The following is a 24,607-nucleotide window of genomic DNA, read 5'->3' on the forward strand; positions in this document are numbered from 1 at the left end:
AGCTGCTGTTGTGCAGCAGCTTTTTCCCTTTTTAAAATCTGCTCTCAGAGAAGTGCAACCAACATCACTTATTGGCTCAGTTCTGGGCAACAGTGGGTCCCTTTGGAGCCGGCTGAAACTGGCCCTTATCTAACATGGGGCAGCTTCTGGACTCCTCACAGAGGCCACCCCTGCAGGCCCCCCCTTACAAATCCTTGCCACATAAACCCAATACACTGATTTAGCAACTTTTTTTTTTTTTTCCTATAATAAATCAAGTCATTAAACTTCTGTTTGTTTGTTTTCCAGCAGTAAACTAATTTGACTTCATCTTATGGGAGTAAATGATTACTGTTCTATAACATCAAGTGCTTAAAAGACCATTTATTCTAGTAAGGTTAATACTAACCTGTAGCTGCCAAAATTAACCAGATTTTTATGGGAATCCAATTTCCGAAGTGACAATAGTTAACACTGTTTATGCAGAAATATATATGATTAATCACTATACTATGCTTAAGATGCATATTTCCTTTATATGGCATCAAATGCTATAGTAACTATTTCAAGGGCGATTGCTTACTGTGTAAAAATTTAGATTCTATTAAGTTAGGAGTTTTCAATTACAGTTTTACCTTTATCTCTCTGGAGTTCATCTTTAGAAACTGCATCTGCACAAGCATGAAAGTATTTCTGTAAAGTATCGACTTGTCTACACAAGATGTCTCTAAAGGTTTCCATTTCAGCAAGCTTCTCACGTAAGCTATGTCCCTTCTGAAAATGCAAGAGAAAAAAGCCTCAAATGCTTTTACATACTCAACAACAGTTCAATGCCTAAATAAAAAAATAAATGATTTCTTCAGGTATGAAGAAGAAATTTTTCAGGTACACTAAGGACATTTCAGATATCAGTAACTATGAAATAATGTTAATATTAGAAGAACATAGTTATAGGAAACCATATATAAGTATTCCTTACTCGTTTTGCTGGTCTCAGTTTTTCTTCTTGACTGTATGTGCTACTTTAGAGAATTCAACAAAAGCTTATTAAAAATACAATCTTGCATACTAACAGGTTTGTGCCTATTTGCCTGAAAATAGTCAGTGCTAGTTTAAGATCTTGGTTCTAATCTTTACTCCCCTTTTTTGTGTTGGTCCTTCTGTGCTCTCCCAGAAGTACAACCCCCCCAAGTTCAAATGTTAAATATTTATATGCATGAAACAAGGAAAGCCATAATTTGTCAATCAGGATTAGTCAAATGTTTTAAGTCATAGGCTCAGCATTCCTTTTCATTTAGAAGCCCTGATATTCTCAGGAGTACACTACGAAAGGTTAGTAAATCCTCTCACAAGTCTGATTTTCTCGTTATTAGAAGATGACACTGTAGTCTGAAAGGGATAAGTGCACAGAGGCACATGAAAGCTTCCTATATGATCTACTCATCCTCACATGCTGAATTATTGCTTATAGTAAACCAAAGATTTAGTACTTTTTCCTTTAATTGTGTGAATGAGTCTTCACATAGCTTATCTTCTTTCCAGTTGCATAAGATAAGCATCTTATTTTCACACCAATGCTAAGAAAATGTTATTTACTAACCTTGAACGAAGAAGTAGATGTTGCAGAGTATCCACTTGATTGTTGAGAGTATCAAACTTGACTCTGATCCATAGCCAGATTCAGTCTAAAACAAACAAAAAAAAACATCAACAATAAACACCAAAAAACAAACTAACCACACAAAATGGTAGTAGAATGGTAGGAATTTACATAATGCATGGTTTCATTGTTTGTCTTAAGCTGTATGCATGTGCCTGCTGTCTCTTCATCAGTTTTAAAGTAACATTTATTTTACATTTCTTTTGATAAATAAGTATTGATCTAATTTTATTTCTTCCCTTTATCTTTTAAAACATAACTGTGTGAGTAAAGCACAGACTCATGGGCAAGCTCCCCACACTTAAAAAATATCAAAGAAAGCAAATTATTCTCCCACGTCTCCAAGAATTATTTTGATTATGTCTTGATTTAGTGCCTGTCAAGCACTTCAAAAGATGTTTGCCTACCAAGGAAGGTATTTTCAGTTAGCATTATAAATTATTTATTATTTTGCATAACACAAGCAGCAGGCAGCCCCTCTCTAAGACATAGAGCTCATCCTAGGAGGTTATGAAACAGACATTATGATACTATTGACTTGCGGAAAATGGACTCCACAATCAGTAAGATTGTAAAGTATGTATGTTTATTCAGTGCTGGGCAGCACGGGGGGTGTAGTCCCACCAAAGTTGTGTGCACCCAATGCAGCAACTTGCCATGGCTATATGCAGTAAAGAGTTACATATGCATGAAGTTTCACAATGTGCCTATACATATGCATAACCTGTCCTCGCTTCATATTAAAATTAGTTCAGGAAGTCATTTCCATAAGCTCCTCCTATCTGTGCTTGCGCAGTGTCTCCTGGTAGCAGTTTCCAGGGTTCATGGGGATGAAGGTTGGTGACTCTTCCTCGTTACCGCTAGTTGAACTCTTCTCTGTACAGACTCACAGAATCACACAGAATCACGGAATCGTCTAAGTTGGAAGAGACCTCCAAGATCACCTAGTCTAACCTCTGACCTAACACTAACAAGTCCTCCACTAAACCATATCACTGGCCTCAACATCTAAATGTCTTTTAAAGACTTCCAGGGATGGTGACTCCACCACTATCCTGGGCAGCCCATTATAATGCCTAACAACCCTCTCGATAAAGAAATTCTTCCTAATATCCAACCTAAAACAACCCTGGCACAACTTTAGCCTGTTCCCCCTTGTCCTATTACAGGGCACGTGGGAGAATAGAGCAATCCCCACCTCGCTACAGCCTCCTTTAAGGTAACTGTAGAGAGCAATAATGTCGCCCCTGAGCCTTCTCTTCTCTGGGCTGAACAATCCCAGCTCCCTCAGCCGCTCCTCATAAGACTTGTTCTCCAGACCCCTCACCAGCTTCGTTGCCCTTCTCTGGACTCGCTCGATCACCTCCATGTCCTTCTTGTAGCGAGGGGCCCAAAACTGAACACAGTACTCGAGGTGCAGCCTCACTAGAGCAGGGTACAGGGGCACAATCACTTCCCTAGACCTGCTGGCCACGCTGCTTCTTATACAAGCCAGGATGCCATTGGCCTTCTTGGCCACCTGAGCACACTGCTGGCTCATATTCAGCCGACTATCAAAAAATACTCCCAGGTCCTTCTCCGCAAGGCAGCTTTCCAACCACTGGCTATCCAGCCAATTTTTAACCCAACAAAGTGTACGTCAGTCCAAGCCAAAAGCAGCCAGTTTCTTGAGGAGAATGCTGTGGGAAACAGTGTCAAAAGCCTTGCTGAAGTCAAGGTAGACCACATCCACAGCCTTTCCTTCATCCACTAAGTGCGTCACTTTGTCATAGAAGGAGATCAAGTTCTTCAAGCAGGACCTACCTTTCATTAACCCATGCTGACTCGGCCTGATCGCCTGGTTGCCCTGCAAGTGCCTCGTGATGACACTCAAGATAATCTGCTCCATGAGCTTCCCTGGCACTGAGGTCAAACTAACAGGCCTATAGTTCCCCCAGGTCTACCCTCTGGCCCTTCTTGTAGATGGGCATCACTTTTGCTAGCTGTCAGTCGCCTGGACCTCCCCTGACAGCCAGGATTGCTGATAAATGATGGAAAGTGGCTTGGCCAGCTCCTCCGCCAGTTTTCTCAGTATCCTCGGATGGATCCCATCCGGCCCCATCAAATTGCGTACATCCAAGTGCCGTAGCAGGTTGCCAACCATTTCCTCGTGGGTTATGAAGGTCACATTCTGCTCCCCATCCCCTTCCACCAGCTCAGGGGACTGGGTATGCAGAGAACAACTGGTCTTGCTGCTGAAGACTGAGGCAAAGAAGGCATTGAGCACCTCCGCCTTTTCCTCATCTCTTGTAACTAAGTTTCCCCCACATCCCATAAAGGATGGAGATTCTCCGTAGTCCTCCTTTTTGTGTTGATGCATTTATAAAAACATTTTTTGTTATCTTCAACGGCAGTAGCCAGATTGAGCTCCAGATGAGCTTTGGCCTTTTTAATTTTGTCCCTGCACAGACTTACAACATCCTTATAGTACTCCTGAGTGGCCTGCCTGTTGAGGGATTTCTTGAAACAGCAAAAATCCCATGGCTTGCTGTAGCTGAGCAAACCAAGCTACCAGGGCAACTATGAGAAGTTCCCATGACAGTGTTCCCACATCGCCCGATTGAGGAACTCAGAAAAATATTGTTACCAGTAGCTGGCTTCAAGGACAAGGTCTATGTGACTGCTAAACACAAGGGGTTGTTTTCTTGCAGGTGGGGTTGTTTTCTTGCAGTTGTTTGTCTGAGTGCTTTTGACCAATAATCTTGTGTGAAACACTGTCCACCCCTGTTAAGTTCTCTATAAAAGTTAGGCTATTCGGGCAATAAAATGGAGCATGATCTGACTCTGCTGGTGTCTGTCGTGCTTTCGGCCGTGCTTCCTGCAACATATGGCGCCCGAACAGGCTGAGACCTGAACAGGGCCTGAACAGGACATCGCAGTGGGAGACCTGAACAGGACCTGAACAGACATCGCACCGGAGCAGGACATCGCAGCACCGGAGCAGACATCGCAGCCGAGCACGGACATCGCAGCGGCGCCGGGGCAAACATCGCAGCGCAGCGGGACACCAGCGGCGCCGGCACATCCGAACGCAGGTAGACCAGGAGACCAGCGGCGCCGGGACCGGCGGCGCCGGGACCAGCGGCGCCGCGATCTCGCCGCGCCGTCGGGACTTCGGAGCGCCCATCCGACCGGCGCTTGAGCAGACCGGACACCGGCCCGGAAACACGGTACACAGGCCTCACGGTGAGACGCGGTACTCCCGCTGAGAGACGCGTGAAAACGGTGGGAAACGGGGTTTCGCGGCGGGACGTGGAATTGCGGAGGGCCGCGGGTAAACGGAGTAGCGGCGGGACGTGGAATTGCGGAGGGCCGCGGGAAATAGAGTTGCGGCGGGACGTGGAATTGCGGAGGGCCGCGGGAAATAGAGTTGCGGCGAGACGTGGAATTGCGGAGGGCCGCGGGAAACGGAGTTGCGGCGGGACGTGGAATTGCGGAGGGCCGCGGGAAACGGAGTTGCGGCGAGACGTGGAATTGCGGAGGGCCGCGGGAAATAGAGTTGCGGCGAGACGTGGAATTGCGGAGGGCCGCGGGAAATAGAGTTGCGGCGGGACGTGGAATTGCGGAGGGCCGCGGGACATTGACGTGATCACGGTGTGATACGGGACATCCGAGATCGAGTTGCTACGGGAGACCAGAGGCATCAGTGGACAACGGCAGCCGACTCTCACCGTGTGGCGAGTCGGCACAGAGCAGAGGGGCGGACATCAGGACCCTGCAGCCTGTCTGACGTAACCATGGAGGCAGCGGCGGCTGTGCTGCTTCTCTTTGGCATTCTTTTTATAATAGGTTTATCTTGCAATGCAAAAAGGACTATTCGTCCCCAGATCGGTGTTATAACTTGGTTTCTGGATAACATTCCGTGGGGTTGCCTCATTCTACGGACTATTAATGACGATTTAGCTCTATTGCAGGGCAGGAGTGCAGAGACGCAGATTACACTGCCAAATGACCACCGGCAGGCTCGTTCACAAACAGCTTCTAGGATTGCAGCTGGCACTGCCTGCAGCCATATAGCAGACGTTACACTCTCTTTTCTAACTAGTAATCATGTGTCTTATCCGTTTGTGGTGAATGGTCTGTGGCAAAAAGAAAAGGGGGAGAGTAAGGGGTGGCAAAGACAGAAATGGTACCAGGAGGATGCCACTGACACTAACAGCACGGGTAATAGGAGTAGTATAAGTGACATAGGTGCAGGGCGGTGGCAGGCACTGCCGCGCTGTGGGGCATTCTGCCTGCTGCTTGCCCTCACCTGCCTGTGCACTGCTGCCGACAGTGCTAGAGCAAAATGTGAAGACTGCTCAGATGGCAGTGATGAGAGTGCTTGTGTGAAGAAGACGTGTGCTGAATCTGACTTTGTGTGCAACAGTGGTCAGTGTGTGCCAAACAGATGGCAGTGTGATGGGGATCCGGACTGTGAAAATGGGTCTGATGAGAGTGCTGATCTGTGTCATATGAGAACATGTCGGGTAAATGAAATCAGCTGTGGTCCTCAGTCAACCCAGTGTATCCTGGTGTCCTGGAAATGTAATGGTGAAAAAGACTGTAACAGAGATCCTGATTGCAAGGATGGAAGTGATGAAATTAACTGCCCTTCTCAGACCTGCAGGCCAGACCAGTTCAGATGTGAAGATGGGAACTGTGTCCACGGAAGAAGGCAGTGCAGTGGTGTGAGAGACTGTCTGGATGGCACTGATGAAGCAAACTGTAACGATGTTATTCAGTGCTCAGGACCTGGCAAATTCAAGTGCAGAAGTGGAGAATGCATAGATATCAATAAAGTGTGTAACCAGCAGAGAGACTGCAAGGACTGGGGTGATGAGCCCCTAAAGGAATGCAACATAAATGAATGTGACTGTCCAGCTGGGTTTGACTTTGTAGAAAAGAGAAACTGTGGAATTGATGAATGTCAAAACCCTGGTATCTGTAGTCAAATCTGTATCAACCTGAAAGGTGGCTACAAATGTGAACGTAGCCGTGGCTATCAGATGAATCCTGCTACAGGAACCTGGAAAGGGCCATACCGGTACAAAAACACAAATAACACCTGTGATTACAATGACGCTGCTAAGCAGGGTTTAGGAGTTTATAGCATGGAGACAAGGGGTAACAACTACAGTGTTTGGAACAATTGTACAGCTTTGGCCTTGCCTCCTGATGTGCTTCTGATTTGTGGGGATGGGGCCTGGCAAGGCATCCCTGCAAATGCTGTCAGATGTCCATGTTACTTAGATAAACTCATTGTATTTGCTCCTAGCTTGCTACAGTGGCGTGAGATCACCAGACATAAATGGGCATTGCTTGCATCGGATTGCAATGATAATGTTGAATTGTGTGGGGTTGCAGCTAGAGCGGCATTAGCAATTTCAGTGCCTGGAGTGGCATCTGCGGCCGCACGTAACAACTTAGAAAAATTGGAATGCTGGGCCGAGAGGCAAGCCTATGCCACGACAGAGATACTTGAGGAGATGTTACCAGATCAAAATAGTCTGCGACATCTGCTTTTACAGGATCAAACTGCTATTGACATCTTGCTTTTGGCCCAAAGGAATGGGTGTGAGGATTTTAAGGGAATGTACTGTTTAAACCTTTCTGATCATAATGAGTCAATTCACAAATCCATTACTTTCCTGAAAGAGCATATGAGAAAGATTCAATATGGTATCAATCCTTTCAATCAATGGTTCACTGACTTGTTTGAAACAAGGTGTAGATGGTTGCTGGGTTTAGTCACAAGGGGATTAAGAATTTGGTTTATGGTGGTGGTAATCATCGTTGTGTGTTGTAAGTATAGCTAAAGAGTCACTTGTAAAACTGCTGTGTCGGGCTTGGTTTGCTCAAAAGAAGAAGGGGGAATTGTTGAGGGATTTCTTGAAACAGCAAAAATCCCATGGCTTGCTGTAGCTGAGCAAACCAAGCTACCAGGGCAACTATGAGAAGTTCCCATGACAGTGTTCCCACATCGCCCGATTGAGGAACTCAGAAAAATATTGTTACCAGTAGCTGGCTTCAAGGACAAGGTCTATGTGACTGCTAAACACAAGGGGTTGTTTTCTTGCAGGTGGGGTTGTTTTCTTGCAGTTGTTTGTCTGAGTGCTTTTGACCAATAATCTTGTGTGAAACACTGTCCACCCCTGTTAAGTTCTCTATAAAAGTTAGGCTATTCGGGCAATAAAATGGAGCATGATCTGACTCTGCTGGTGTCTGTCGTGCTTTCGGCCGTGCTTCCTGCAACACCTGCCCTCTTTTCCAAAGGTCATAAACCCTTTTTTTTCTCCTAAGCTCAAGCCACAACTCTCTGTTCAGCCAGTCCAGTCTTCTTCCATGCCAGCTTGTCTTTGGACACGTGGGGACAGACCACTCCTGTGCCATTAAGATTTCCTTCTTGAAGAGCACCCAGCCTTCCTGGACCCCTCTGCCCTTCAGAACCGCCTCCCAAGGGACCCTGCCAACCAGTGTCCTGAACAGCTCAAAGTCAGCCCTCTGGAAGTCCAATACAGCGGTTTTACTGGTCCCCCTTCCTGACTTCGCCAAGAATGGAGAACTCTACCATTTTGTGGTTACTCTGCCCAAGACCGCTCCTGACCACCACATCTCCCACCAGTCCTTCTCTGTTTGTGAAGAGAAGGTCTAGCGGGGCACCACCCCTGGTAGGCTCACTAACCAGCTGCGTCAGGAAGCTATCTTCCACGCTCTCCAGAAACCTCCTAGACTGCTTTCTTTGGGCTGTGTTGTGCTTCCAGGATATGTCTGGGAAATTGAAGTCCCCCACGAGAACAAGCGCTGACGATTTCACAACTTCTGCCAGCTGCCTTTAGAACTTCTCATCCGTCTCCACATCCTGGTTCAGAGGTCTATAACAGACCCCCACCAGGATGCTTGCCTTGCTGGCCTTCCCACTGATCCTAACCCATAGGGACTCAACCTTATCATTCCCAGACTCAAGTTCCACAACATCAAAACTCTCTCTGATATAGAGCCACACCACCACCCCTTCCATGCTGCCTGTCCCTTCTGAAGAGCCTATAGCCAGACATTGCAGCACTCTAGTCATGAGAGTGGTCCCACCACGTTTCCGTGATGGCAACCAAGTTGTAGCCTGCCTGCCGCATGATGGCTTCCAGCTCCTCCTGTTTGTTACCCATGCTGTGTGCATTGGTGTAGATGCACTTCAGCTGGGCCATTGCCTTCTCTTCTTCATTGCCTTGCCATTGCCCCCCCAGCACACCTCCAACAAACCTTATTTCAGCCCTGTCCCCCTTCTTACCTAGTTTAAAGCCCTCTCAATGAGCCCCGCCAGCTCCTGGCCTAGGATCCATTTTCCCCTTAGAGATAGGTGGGACCCGTCTGCAGCCATCAAGCCGGGTGCCGAGTAAAGTGCCCCATGGTCAAAAAAAAAAAACAAACTTTCTGTGTTGGCACCAGCCTCTGAGCCATGTGTTTATCAGGTGGGCTTTCCGTGTCCTCTCTGTACCCCTCCCTGCCACCGTAGGGATAGATGAAAACACCACCTGTACTCCCACTCCCTCCACTAATTGTCCCAGTCCCCTAAAGTCCCGTTTGATAGCCTTCAGGCTTCTCTCTTCAATATCATCACTGCCAGCCTGGACTATCAAAAGAGGATAGTAATCAGAGGGGCAAACCAGGTTGTGAAGCTTTCTGGCAACATCCCTGACCCTGGCCCCAGGGAAGCAGCAGACTTCCCTACGGGTAGGGTCAGGCCAACAAATAGGGCTCTCTGTTCCCCTGAGAAGGGAGTCGCCTACAATGATTACCCTTCTGTCTTTCTTGGTGGAGGCAGTCTTGAGACGTGGAGTCAACTTCCTCACCCTAGGCATCCTCCACGAGTAGACTTTTCACCTCATCCTCACCCACTGGTCTCTCAAGCTCCAGGGCCTCAAATCTGTTGTGTAAGGGCCGGCGGGGGGGGGCGTTGCCTGTGAGGTCGAGCAGGGACCTGCTTCCATTCCTCCTCATCTCCTAGGTCCCCTCCCTCTGTCCGATAGCGACAGGGCAGGGGGTCCAGCCCCATTTGGGGTGTCTCACCCTGGTACCTCTCCTTCAGGCCTTGCAGGGAGTTGCTCAACCAGTCTATCTCCCGCTCACACTCCCTGATGGCCCTCAACCTCTCCACCTCCTCCTTGAGCTCTGCCACCAGGCTGGACCAGTTCATCCACTTGCTCGCACCTCACACACAGAGTATCTCTGCCTCCCTCAGATGGCAGCAACAGGCTCAGATACTCCCTGCATCCGGAGACCTGAACTGCCGCATTTTGGAGTGGGCAGTCTGTGTGGTTACAGACTTTCTAGAGAGAGCTCTCTGCCTAATGTAGACCATTGTGGCCTAGCTAGTGGTAGATAGCCATTAGATGAGTTGTTCTTATGGGCGGGGAGGAACGCTCTTCCCTGCTTGAGCGTGCCCTGCCCACATGCACTGCCGCGCAAACTGCCACGCCCTGCCCTTCTGTCACACCACACCCTGTTTGCCCGTTTGCTTTTGAACATCAGGGTAGAGGGGCATTGCTGACTCCGCCTACACCTCGTCAGCCTCCCTTGTGAGGGCTGCTGGGTCCTTGTGGCTCCCTTGGCTGCCTCAAGTGGCCTCGATACTGGAAGAAAAGCCCTGCCTGTCCCGATCCTCCGCTCAGCTGCAGAATGCGTCTGCCCCAGAGCAGATCGCCTCGGCAAGTTGCAAGTCTCACAATATGCCTATACATATTCATAACCCGTCCCCGCTTCGTATTAAAATTAGTTCCAAAGTCATTTCCATAAACTCCTCCCATCTGCACTTGCGCAGTGTATTCTGGTGGTGGTCATCGGGGGTCGTGGGGATGAAGATTGATGACTCTTCCTTGTCACCACTAGTTGACCTCTTGTCTTTGTGCAGACTCAGTTGCTCCTTGGCTCTTGTCCATCCACAGGACCAGTTTCTGCCAGTTTCTTTAAGATAGGCTCACATTCTTATCAAGAGACTGACCTTGGTAAAGGGCCCAAGGCTTCTTGCTTTAATTAGTTTGCACAATGCACAATAGATAGCAAAGACACTAAGTAGCATCCACTAGTTTAATAGTCAGCACTCTCTCTACTTGACAAGATTCTCCTAACTCCCTCTCTCACTATAACTCTAATCACATTCTCTGCAGTATTTGTGAAAAAAAAATCCTACTAAAACATTTAAGAGATCACAACACAGTATCTTATAAAAACAAGAGTGTAATAGAAAACAAGTAAATAAAAACAAAAACACAGCAGAAGAGCTGGAAGGTACTGGAAAAGCTGGACTTTGTGGAGACTAAGCAGAAGAGGTCTGTTGAACACCCATGTTCCAAGGTTGATTTTTAAACTCACTGCAAACATTTCAATATATACTTGAAGAAAGAAAGGGTACTGCTAATGTGAGCCAAGGATGAACTACCTAGGGATGGCTGCAGATAGTAAGAAGAACGCAGCCACAACAAGTAGGGTACTTCAGGATGCATTTCTGTAGACTGAAGTTAAAAATACAATTAACATGTGTCTGCAGGTCTGCTTTATCAATTGTTCTACAGGCTCTAACAATGGAAATTTAAGGTTTCAAAAGCGAGGTGGTTAGTCAGCAGGAAAGCAGAGACAGGGTTTTCCCAGTCCAGGTCACAGCAGATGGATAATGATTGCCCTGACTACAGCCTTCCCAAGCTCAGTGCAGGAGGCTATTTAGAGAGCAAAAAAAGCTAAAAATGGTTTTAACATGACCTTTCTTTGCAATTGCAAAAACTGGTAAAGAAATTTAGATATATTTCTCCCCCTACAGTGATAAATGTTGCAAGTCTGAGCCAGTTTCAGGCTTGGAGTTGAGAAGCCTACATTTTGCTCATTCAGAAGAAACATTTTTACATCAGAAAACCCTAGAATACAAAGTACAGTGGCCTCCTTCAATTCAGGTGAAGATGACATTATTATTTATGCAGTCATATACCCATCAGGAAGAAATAGACTACAAAAAGCTTTACAGCAACACAGACCAAATCCATTGATATGCATAGGGATCAGCATGTTTTTCAATAAGCAGATAAACTATCAAAGCAAATGCTTCTGGGGAAAAAAAATAAAAATTATTAAATCTGTCATTTATCTACTTCAGTTAACAGTTACCTTGTCATTGCCACACACAGGAACAGATTTTTTTTCCTTTACTCACTCCTCAGACATTTACCTAGCCATAAGAATAGAAATCCCTATTAATTGCTTGACATGCCCCAGAGTATGCAGTAGGTAGCAAGCACTAGAGGATGAAGAAAGTTTGAATTGTCAAAGATGGGGAAGTCCATATTATGTTTGACAGAGAATTTAAGAAAAATTGACTCTATACCTAAAGGAAAACATATTATTCAGTTTAAATTGCCATTTTACAACAGTAATTTAGAAAAGTTGTGTGTGGGGGGGGATGGGGAGTGAGTTTTATTTCAAACACAGTGCTTATTTTATATATTAAACCCCATATATCTTTTATATCTTAAAATCTAACACATTTTACTTGGCTTTCAAATCCTATTCCATATTCTTCCCATTTCCTTTTTGCTATAGCCTTTGTTTTTATCAATCTTAACACCCACTTCCCTCAAAACTCCCCAAATACCAAGAAAGGCTCACTGCACCCATTAGAATTGAACAAAAATGGTTATATGAAATAAGGGACTACTTAGGACATGCATCTTTTTGTCATGTTCCTGACATAACTTCAGATTACTAAAGTTGGCCAGGGTAGAAGTTTCATAGAAATAGTTCTTCTGTTTATGTCAAAATTTGTTTAGAAATGAAGCCTGGTCTGGTTTAGAAGCTCTTTATGCACACAGAATCCTGCCATCTTGCAGGATAGCCTTACTCCCATTTCCAATCATACATCAAATTGGAAAAGTAAAGATTAAGCACAAACTAACCAAGCAGTAATTCTGTCAGACAGCAATTTCTTTTTTTTTTTTCCAAAAGATTAACATACTAGCAAGTATCAATGAAAGTTCTGAAAGAATAACTATATAAGCAAACTATATATATGTTCTGCATAACAAGGAGAAAAAAGTTCATACATTAGGAAACATTTTTAAGATCTTCAGTCAAATACCCAATATACCCAATACACAATAGATGTACTAACATTTTTTAAAAGTTAAAGGAAAACAAGAATTGGTTCACAAAGACTTGCACTACCTAATTCTATAATTTTCATATTAGCCTGTGGACCAAGAATGAGTCTAGCAAAAACAGAATGCTAAAGTGATTAATTAACTTAACACTTCAAATGTTTAGATATAACACCTAGTCTCAGATACAGATATGCCTCCAGAGGGTAAAGATTTGTGCACCTTTTCCATCTGCTTTGTCAATGCCCCCTTCCCTAGCAAAGGATCCCAGCTGTCTGGCTTCCCTGCCCAGTAATTCCAGGCTATTGGACCTGCTATCCCAGCACCGGAGCAGTCAGGTGACAAGGTGCTCACCTGGATGACAACTGAAATCTTTTTGCAAAAACTATTGTAGCTCACACTAGGATAGGCCTCGGATAGTTGCTGATGCTTTTATGATACCTTCTTCTTCGTATTCCTGTTCCTCTAATGTCCCAGGCACTTCAGAGTAGCCTGCCTTGTCTTCTTCTTTCTCCCCAGTCTGAGTAGGAGTTCCTCTGCTTTCTAAGAGACCTGACCTTCTCATCCACTGTTTCATCTTGGTTATGGATGCAACTGACATTGGTACAGTCTGTTTCCCTGGCCCAGCCTTGGGGCCTGTCACACAGGTTGGAATGACTGCAGGGCCTGTCACAGGGGTTGTAATAGATGCAGGGTCCAACACAGGGGTTGGAGTGGCATTGATTGTGGCCCAGTAAGCATAGGCCAATTTCCAGCAAGTTGTAGTGATTTGTGTCACTTTGGAATTGCCAGAGTGATGACACCCCTTTTTCAAGCATTCTACCAGGTTTTTAGGATTTTGCAGTTGTTCAGAGGTGAATTTCCAAAGCACTAGAGGTGCCCACTGCTCTAGAAACCTGCCCATATCCTCCCAGACTCCCTGCCACTCATAACTATCCCGCCTCAGGACAGATCTCTGGATGGCATTCCTAAGTAGTTGTTTAACCTTAAACAAAACTTGAAGTGCATTCAGCAGACATAACAACAATAACATGCTGGTCTGAGTATCCCAAGGATATTCAACATCTTGGAGAACTATCGTAACAAGCTCGGAGGATAAGAGGGCGGTAAAGGAGAAAGAGAGAGTGAACAAGTAGGAAAAAATATCTTCCCCTTTCCCCTCCACAGATTGGCTCCCTGACGAAAAAAACAATAGTACTATTGTTATTATTTTCTCTGTCTTAATAAACTGTCTTTATCTCAACTCACAGGCTTCACTTTCCCATTTCTCTCCCCCATCCCAGAGCGGGAGGGGGGAGGGTGAGCAAACGGCTGTGAGGTATTTAGCTGCCTGCCAGCCGGGTTAAACCACAACAGACTGCTGTGTAGAGCACATTCTTTACATCTGGTCCTGTTCGAACTGGCCCAAGGGCTACTGCACGAGCTATTTCCTGCTTGATTTGTTCAAAGGCTTGTCGTTGTTCAGGGCCCCATTCAAATTCATTCTTCTTACGGGTTACTTGGTAAAGTGGGTTTACAATCACACTGTAATTTGGAATGTGCATTCTCCAAAACCCCACAACTCCTAGGAAAGTTTGTGATTCATTTTTGTTAGTTGGTGGAGACATAGCTGTTATTTTGCTGATCACATCCATTGGGATTTGATGCGTCTATCCTACCATTTTATTCCTAAAAACTGGATCTCTCGTGCAGGTCCTCTGACTTTATTTTGTTTTATGGCAATAACGGCCTTCCGAAGGATTTGGACTATTTTCTTCCCTTTCTCGAAAACTTCCTCTGCTGTGTCATCCCACACAATAATGTCATCGATGTACTGCAGGTGATCAGGAGCTTCCCCCTGCTCCAGCGCAGACTGGATCAGCCCATGGCAAATGGTAGGGCTGTGTTTCCACCCCTGGGGCAGCCTATTCCAAGTATATTGGACTCCCCTCCAAGTGAAAGCAAATTGTGGCCTGCAATCTACTGCTAGAGGGATGGAGAAAACTGCATTAGCGATATCAATTGTGGCGTACCACTTGGCTGCCTTTGATTCCAGTTCGTACTGGAGTTCCAGCATGTCCGGCACAGCAGCACTCAGTGGTGGTGTGACTTCCTTCAGGCCGCGATAGTCCACTGTTAGTCTCCACTCGCCATTAGACTTTCGCACTGGCCATATAGGACTATTAAAGGGTGAACGAGTCTTGCTGATTACTCCTTGACTCTCCAGCCGGTGAACCAACTCATGGATGGGAATCAGGGAGTCTCGGTTGGTGCAATATTGCCGCCAGTGCTGAGTTGTGGTAGCGATTGGCACTTGCTGTTCTTCAACCCAAAACAACCCCACAACAGAAGGGTCCTCTGAGAGACCAATCAAGGTAGACAAGTGTTTAATGCCCTCTGTCTCTAAGGCAGCTATGCCAAAAGCCCACCGGAATCCTTTTGGGTCCTTGAAATATGCTCTTCTTTTCGGATCCTTGAAGTACCCTTTCTTGAGGTAGTCTATGACAAGGATGAACGGAGCATCTGAGCCAGTCACAATGAGGTGCTTTTGCCACTCATTCCCAGTCAGACTCACTTCAGCCTCCAATACAATTAACTGCTGGGATCCCCCCGTCACCCCATAAATACAGATGTGTTCTGGCCCTTTATAGCTTGATGGCATTAGAGTACATTGTGCACCGGTGTCTACTAAAGCCTTATACTTCTGTGCGTCTGACGTGCCAGGCCATCGAATCCACACAGTCCAATAAACTCGATTGTCCCTTTCCTCCCCCTGGCTGGAGGCAGGGCCCCCCTAATCCTGGTCAGAATCTTCTTCGTTTCTGTGTTTGAAGGACTGTCTGCTGGAAGTTGGAGCAGCAAGCTTCTCAAAGAACCCCTTTTTCCTGATTGTTTTCTTCTGCAACTCACGTACCCGTGCCTCTAGGGTCACGGTAGATTTTCCATCCCATTTTCTCATGTCCTCTCCATGGTCTCGTAGGTAAAACCACAGGGTGGCACAGGGTGAGTACCTACCATATCGTCTTCCTTGTGCGGATGAACACTTACCCCTGATAGCTGAGACACTGGTTTGTATAGGTGGGGAGGAAAATAATCTCTCTTCAAGTTGATGGAACTTTTCAGAAAGTTTCTCCAAAGTATTCTCTTTTAGTTGGTGGACACTGGTTTGTTCAGGTGGGGAGGAAGATAAATTCTCTTTAAGTTGGTGGAACTCTTCAGAAAGTTTCTTCACAGCCGAGACGCAGGCCTGTAAGGAAGAGGAGAGACTTTCTTCGTACAGCCGGAGTTGTTTAGTCAATTCATCCACTGTGGGTTCCTCACATTCTTTCTAGGCCATTATTGCCAATGAGCTGGCATGTGATGATGGTGCACTCCATACAAACCTCTGCCACATGGGTCGTGTACACCTGACTTCATCTGGATCTCTGGATGTTTGTCCATGGTCTGGGTCCTCATAAATCATTTCCCGTACGGCTAATTCCCTCAGGTACTGGATTCCCTTCTCCATAGTGGTCCACTTGCCTGGTAGACATACAAGTTCTTCCTTGAAGGGATACCTTTCCCTCACAGCTGAGAGGAGACGCCTCCAGAGGCTGTGAAATTGTGCTCCATCTGCAATTGCTTTGTCAATGCCTGCGTCTCTAGTAAGGGATCCTAGCTGCCTGGCTTCCCTGCCGTCTAATTCCACACAATTGGCTCCGGTGTCCCAGCACCGGAGCAGCCAGGTGACAAGCTGCTCACCTATGCAGCGACCAAAATCTTTTCGCACATCTCGTAGCTCACGTTGGTATAGGTTTCAGGTTTTCGGGTAATTACTGTTGCTTTTTCAACATCCTCATCTTCCTCCTCCTGAATCCCTGATAGCCCAGCATCGTCTTCTCTATACCTAGGCCTAGCAGAAGACTCTGCGTTCTAAACGACCTGAATCTCTATACCATTTTTTCATCTTGTCTACAGGGGCAGCTTGCACTGCTATAGCTCGTTTATCTGACCCAGTTACAGGAGATGGAGCAGCTGAAGGGAGACTGACAGTCCTGTAATTGCCAGGATCTTCTTTCTTCCCTTCTTGAAAATTGGTACAACATTTGCCAGCTTCTAGTCAACTGAGACCTCTCCAGATTCACAAGACCATTGAAAAATAATTGAGAGAGTTCCTGCGATGACATCAGCTAAGGAAAATATGATGAAAAGGGCTCAAGGGTTGAAATAAGGGCAGAGAGATAACTCAACAATTATTGTCATGGGCAAAACAGACTCGGCATAGGGAGATTAGTAAAATTTATTGCCTATTACTGTGAGAAAATAAGTTGTGTTTTTGCAGTCTAACATCTTTTGGAAATAGAGTGTGTTTTTGCAGTAGAAAACTAACCTTCTGTATTCAAAGGTAGTTGTGTAGTCATAACAAAGAGAAATGCTAAGTAGATAAGTGGACAGTAGGAGGCTTCACTGTTCCAGAATAAGGCAGAACCGTACCACAGGGTCCATCCCTCAGGAGAAAACTGCTCCAACCTGGGTCCCCCATGGGCAGCAGTTCCTGCCAGGTCAACTGCTCCTGTGGGGTCCCCTCTCCACGGGCTACAGGTCCAGCCTGGAATCTCCTCCAGCAGGGGTCCACCACAGGCTGCAGCCTCCTTCAGTGCAGGTCAACCTTCCCCACGGTGGTCTTCTCCATGGGCTGAAGCATGGAAATCTGCTCCGCCATGTTACACCATGGGCTGCAGGAGGACATCGTGCTCCACCATGTGTGCTGGGTTTGGCTGGGATGGAGTTAACTTTCCCTGCAGAAGCCCATAGAGTGCTGTGCTCTGCACTTGTAGCTGGAACAGCATTGGTATCACCCCAGTGTTTTGTCTATTGCTGCGCAATACTGGCACAGCATCAGGACTCCAGCAGACTGGATGTGGGCAAGAGTCAGTGAGGGGTCATCACCAGGGAAGTTGACCTAAACCAACCAAAGATGTCATGCTCAGCAATAAAAGGTAGGAAAGGGGAAGGAAGGGGGTGCTCTCATCATGGAAACACCTATCCTCCCAAACAACCGCTACGTGTATTGAGGCCCTGCTTCCCAGGACGAGGCCGAACATCACTGTTTGATGAGAAGTAGAGAGGAATTGCTTTTCTCTCTGTACTTCCACGAGGCCTTCAAAAAGACAAACTTTATTTTTTTCCCCTCTTCCTTTTCCCTTTAATTAAATCATACTTATCTCAAACCTTGAGCCCTTTGTGTCATATTTTCTCCCCCTTCCCCTTTGAGAAGTGGGAGTGAGAGAGCGTCTGTGGTGGAGTGTTAGTACGCGGCAGAAGGAACAAATGCAGCCGACTCAATATGTGTCTGGTAAAGCATAGTTCAACTTTATATGTCCGGATAGCACATATTTATACAGATGATTATAATTATGCCTACTAGTCACTCGCTGATTCGCTAAGCCTAAAAGTTACATTTTACAAATCCCTCCTACTTGCAGTTAACTTGCGGTCACAGCTTTCTTATAGTTCCCCAGCTGCTTCCCTGTACACAGTTCCTCTTTATCTCAAGGACACTCTGTCCTTGCCGCCTAGTACTTTTTCACTTCTCTCGGTACTTTTCCACTCCTCAGTTATGCTAACTGAGGCCTACTTCTGGTCGCTTAAAACAAACTCTGATCAAACAACTGTTCTACGGACTCATGTCCACGCCCTTTGTGCCAATTCCCAACAGTGGAGCTTGGCTGCCCACCCAAGTAAAACCACCACACCGTGGTCTTCTCCAGAGGCCGCAGGGGAACTTCAGTTCCAGTGCCTGGAAAACCTCCTCCCCCTCCTTCTTCACTGACGTTGGTGTCTGGAAGGCTGTTGTAGATGTAGAGCTTAGGGATATGGTTTAGTGGGGACTGTTAGTGTTAGGTCAGAGGTTGGACTCGATGATCTTGAGGTCTCTTCCAACCTAGAAATTCTGTGATTCTGTGATTCTGTGATTCTGTTTCTCACTCCTCACTCTCCCAACTGCTGTTGTGCAGCATTTTTCTCCCTTTCTTAACTCTGCTCTCACAGAGGTGTAAACAACATCACTTATTGGCTCGGCTCTGGGCAGCAGAAGGCCCCTTATCTATCATGGGGCAGCTTCTGGATTATTCTCACAGAAGCCACCCCTATGGTCCACCCCGCTACCAAAACCTTGCCATGGAAAACCACTACAACATGATCCAGCAGTGTGCCGTCGTGGCAAGGAGAGCCAACTGTATCCTGAGGTGCATTAAGAACGGCACTGCTAGCCAGCCAACCGAAGTGATTATCCTGCTCTGCTCTGTGCTGGTACAGCCTCACCTTTGAGCACTGTGTGCAGTTTTGTGTGTCAAGAAAGATATTAAACTGTTAGAGAGTGTCCAGTGGGGAGCAACAAAGATGGTAAAGGGTCTAGAGGGGAAGACATATGAGAAGTGGCTGAAGTCACTTGGTCTGTTCAGCCTGAAGACTGAAGGGAGACCACATTGCGATCTACAACTTCCTCACAAGGGGGAGCAGAGAGGCAGGGACTAATCTCTTCTCTCTGGTTACCAGCAATAGGACATGAGGGAACAGCTTGAAAATGCAACAGGGGAGGTTCAGACTGGATATCAGGAAAAGGTTCTTCACTGAGAGGGTGGTCATGCACTGGAACAGGCTCCCCAGGGAAGTGGTCACTGCACCGAGCCTGCATTTCCAGAAGCATTTGGACAATGCTCTCAGACACTTGATCTGATTTTTTTTTTTTGATAGACCTGTGTGGTGCCAGGAGTTTGACATGATGATCCTTGTGGGTCCCTTCCAATTTGGATATTCTATGATTCTGTTATATATGAAGTGGTAATTCGTGTTGAGAAAATGGTTGATATTAATAAAGAAGGGGGAGATGTGGGAGTGTGGCCATGGGGGTTGGAAAGCCCCGTGGTTGATGAAAACATCAGACTCTTAACGATGAGGCCATCAGGAATGTAAAAGAGTTTAGAGGGAACAAAGAAGAAGTCTCGGGTTGCTTGTTCTCCAGCCATTAAGGCATGGAAGTTTCTGGGTGTTTGCTGTTGTTGTTATATGAAAAGTTGTTTGACCAATGAAAAGTTGTTTTTGAAAAGGACTGCTGTGGGGAGAAGGGTATAAGAGGGGAGCCTTGTTGAAAAGGAATGGAAAATGGAGACTGTTAAATAATGGAACTTAAAGGATTGTTTGTTACCTTTTCTGATTGTATAGGCATACTTGGGTTTAGTATGTAAAAGCAATGTTCTGTATATTTAGAATGTTTGATGTTCATGTGTGCGTGTTAGTGGAGTGTAGACTCCCCGCACACCCAGCTCTGTTTACTTGCCTTTTAAACCTTTTATAAATATTCTTTTATAAAGATTACTAAATTCAGATTGAGTTGAGACTTCATTTATAACAATTCTGTGACCTTATTGCAGATTTTCAGTACTTAAGGGGGGCTTATAAAAAAGACGGAGAGCAACTTTTTGCTCAGTTAGACAATGACAGGAATGGTTTTAAACTAAAAGAGGGGAGATGTTAGATTAGATGTCAGGAAGAAATTATTCTCTTGGAGGGTGGCGAACTGGAACAGGTTGTTGTCCTGGTTTCAGTTAGAATTAATTTTCTACCTAGTAGCTGGTGGAATGCTGTGTTTTGGCTTAGGATGAGAAGAGTGCTGATAACACCCCGATGCTTTAATTGTTGCAGAGCAGTGCTTATACAAAGCCAAGGACATCTCAGCCTTTTGCTCTGTCCTGCCAACGGGCAGGCTGGGGGTACAGTAAGAGCTGGGAGGGGACAGACCCAGGACAGGTGACCCAAACTAGCCAAAGGGGTATTCCATACCATCTGACGTCATGCTAAACAATATATAGGGGTGGCTAGCTGGGGGGAGGGGGGCCGGACTGCTCGGGGTTAGGCTGGGCATCGGTCAGCGAGTGGTGAGCAATTGCATTGTGCATCACTTGTTTGTACATATTATTATTACTTTCCTATTATCACCATTGTATCATTATTATTATTGTTGTTATTATTATTTTTGTTATTATTAATTTCCTGTCTTATTAAACTGTCTTTATCTTAACTCACGGGCTTCACTTTCCATTTCTCTCCCCGTCCCAGAGAGGGAGGGGGGAGGGTGAGCGAACGGCTGCGTGGTGTTTAGCTGCCGGCCGGGTTAAACCACGACAGTCTTTTTGGCGCCCAACGTGGGGCTCGAAAGGTTGAGATAACGGCAGATCTGATCAGAGTGTGTTAAACTAAAATTGGTGTAAGGATTAGACCTGCTTAATAGTGATTTAAAGATCAAAGCCAAAATTTCTTTAAGTGGTATATTCTTTATTGCAGCGCTGGATGCACGGGGGATCCTTCCACCTATCGTGCATGTTCGAAGTGACAAAATACCTCATATTTATACAGCGGAACAATGAATATTCAATTAGCACCCATACATATTCATTACCTAACCCCGCCTACCCTCGCTTCGTATGCTAATTAGCTTATCAGTCCTTGCGCTTGCGCAAAGCCTTCCAAGAATTGTGGGCCGGGATCTCCAGGATGTGGGCAGTGGTCTTTGGGAGGAAGGCCGTAGGTCTTCCTCGTAATGCACTTTTCACCTTTGCTTAATCAGTTGTTTTCCAAGCTGTAAAAATGCTGAGTTGGCTTTCAGTTTAACTGAGGGTCGGCAGATAACAGGAAGTCTCAGTTAACAAGACAAGACAATTGACTCAAGTTATCTCAAGTCTCAGCCTGACTAACGGTTAACAGATACTGGGATGTTTTCAAATAACAAGATGCTTAAACATAACAAAAGGTCTACAGATAACAAGATGTCGTTTACTTTGTCCTTGCTAACTTTTAACCACAAGTTTTATTCTATCCTAAAGTGAGTTTATACTATATCATTCCCCCCTTTTCTGGAAAATCTAGTAAATTCTTTTACTTAATACGGAAATTTTCTTCCCAGTCTTTATGATATGTACCCCTCAATACCTGACCATGCACATTTGTCAAGGAGGCTAACATGGACATTCGTTGTAACAATTTCCAATTCCAAACAAGTAATACAAAAGACAATATTAAACTTACACCAACTAATATCAATAAAACAATAATTGGGTGACTCAATGTGTTCAAAATCCCAGTTACAGTTGGCGACCATCCAAAAAGTGTATCCCACCAGTTGTGACTTGTGTCTCGTTTTACTCTTTGCAAAACTCTGCTTATTTCCTTTGTATCATGATGGACAGTAATTAGAGTCTTCTCTCCATTTTCCTGAATGCCTTTTAAAATTCTAATCAGGTCTTGGTGTTTAACTAGTTGCTTCACTAGTGTGAGGTTCATCCCAATAGGTGTAGGTAGTAACTTATGATACATTGTGTTGTTAGACTTGATCAGCTGGTAGGATACCACTGGTGCCAAATATAGAATATCACACCCGACGATTCTAACAAAGTTACAAATACAGAAATTAGAATGATGTTTGCTATGGAGAGTTATGTTCTCCTTATCTACTTCTACAAAATCACAAGCAGTTCTTAAACACACACACCCTTGACCAACATATACAAGCACATTCTTTTGGCTAGTATTTGGATGAATTTCAAAGTGACAGATACCTTGCTCCGTGTCAAAACATACATCCTGAGCCTCAATTGTATTGCTTTCACAAATAAATCCTCGTTGTTCCCCGGTAACACATGATTCTAGATTTACAGACTGCCATTTCCCATTCTCCATCCGTATAGTAAGCACGAAGGCAGTAGCCATGTTAATAATGGGCATAAGTACAATTTACCAGGGTCCACGAGGACTGGAACTTCTCAAAATCATTGGCATTGTCCCAGACTGCCTTTTGGACTTCAGCCGGAAAAATGCCTTTACTTCCTTCCCTAATGATCAAGGCAGCCGTTGCCTGCAACCATAACTGTGCTTGCATACAACTAAGAGCTCAGGATACATTATCTTGTGTCCACTCTTCTCCTAATTTTCACCATTCTGATGGTTTTTATAAATAGTTACCATTTGTTCGCCAGATGACCATAACTGATAACTTTCCATTAAAGTTCTTATCCTCTGTTGTTACGGCTTTAGTTCAAGGCCACCCACCATTCTCTATTATCACAGAGGCACCTTCCTGAATCACAATTACAACTACAAGCCATAAAAACAAAACAATTCTATGAACAAATTTTCTACCAACCATATTACCAAATACTCCCGACCATAATGTCCTCATCTTGATCGACTAAGCTTTATTTTCAGTTCATTGTCACCTAGTGTTACTTTTCAGGGAGCTCCTGGAGCCTTCTTCACTCGGGAATAGTGGATCCAAGCGGCTTGTTCTCTAATCTTGATAGCAGTGTGAGTTGTCAGCAACACTTGATACAGTCCATTCCATTTTTCCTGTAGGGGTTGTCCTGAAAAAGTCTTTATACATATATTCCGCAGGCTTAAAGGGGTGGATTGGTTGATCCAACCCTCTAGCCCTGGTCCCTAACACAAATTTATGTACTTTATTTAATTGTTTTTGAAGTTCAGTTATATAAGTATATAAATATTCTGATCCCAGCTGCATTAGATCCTCTCCACTAAATATAAATTGATATGGCCTTCCATATAAAATTTCAAAGGGGCTCAAATTCTTCTTTACTCTAGGTTTAACTCTAATTCTAAGTAATGCTAAAGGGAGGGATTGAGGCCATGACAAATTAGCCTCTTGTCCGATTTTAGCTATTTGTTGTTTAATTAAATGGTTCATTTTTCTACCTGTCCACTTGCCTGCAGTCTATAAGGAGTATGCAGTTGCCAATCTATCTTTAGAATCTTACTTATCTGTTGTACCACTTGCACACAAAAATGTGAACCTCTCTCAGAAGACATTGCTACTGGAATCCCAAAGCATGGTATTATTTCATTTAACAAGACTTTAACCACTTCTCTTGCTTTGTTTGTTCGACAAGGAAAAGCTTCGGGCCATCCTGGAAACATGTCAGTCAGAACCAGTAAATAACAAAACCCCCCTTTTCTAGGGAGTTCTGAAAAAATCAATTTACCACTGTTGTCCCAGATAATTTCCTTTACCTATTATTCCAAATTTTATTCTATTCCTGGTATTGGGGTTATTACGTAAACAGATGCTACATTGTTAAGTTACTTGTTTTATTGTTGTGTATAAATTTCATCCCACTAATGTCTGACTCATGCTCTTATGCAATGTGTCAGCTCCCCGATGTGTTTTATTGTGTTCTGTAAAAACTATGGGCCATATCAAATTAGAGGGTATTATTACACAGTTATCTTTTAAATATACTCATCTATCTGGTTTCATTTTACCTTTCAAATCTTCAATTAATTTTAAGTCTTCTTTTGTATAATTTGGCTTTTTGGTTCATGTATATAGTTTGGATTTTACCGTCTGGTATTAAAGACAATGCCTTCACCTCAGTTATTTCAGCTGCCTGTTTAGCCTCCTGATCTGCCAATCGATTTCCAATTTCAAAATCAGCGTTTCCCTTTTGGAGTCCTTGACAATGCATGATAGCTACCTTTTCTGATTGTTTTACAGCCTCTAACAATTTTAAAATTTCTTCAGCATGTTTTTTTTTTGTTTTCCCTGAGCAGTCAGCAATCCACGTTCTTTCCAAATCGCTCCATGAGCATGTATCATGCCGAATGCATATTTAGAATCTGTCCAAATATTTATTTTCCTTCCTGCTGCCAGTTCCAGTGCTCACGTAAGTGCAATTACCTGTGCTTTCTGGGTGGACGTCCCAGGGAGTAATGGTTTGGACTCGATTACCTGTTGAGCAGTTGTAACAGCATATCCTGCCTTACGTTGTCCTTGTTTTACAAAGCT

The 24,607-nt window shown here is 44.9% G+C and overlaps 1 protein-coding gene across 1 annotated transcript in view; it reads right to left on the reverse strand.

Moving 5' to 3' along the window:
* Positions 1 to 24,607, reverse strand: part of LOC137847423 (ceramide transfer protein-like) — a 194,028-nt gene that overhangs the window by 43,364 nt on the left and 126,057 nt on the right. The window contains 3 exon segments of the mRNA XM_068665698.1: positions 615 to 753; positions 1,580 to 1,616; positions 1,618 to 1,664. Of these exon segments, the coding sequence (XP_068521799.1) occupies positions 615 to 753; positions 1,580 to 1,616; positions 1,618 to 1,664 (223 nt within the window).

The sequence above is a fragment of the Anas acuta genome, chromosome W (genome assembly GCF_963932015.1).
Source record: "Anas acuta chromosome W, bAnaAcu1.1, whole genome shotgun sequence".
Lineage (NCBI taxonomy): Eukaryota > Metazoa > Chordata > Aves > Anseriformes > Anatidae > Anas > Anas acuta.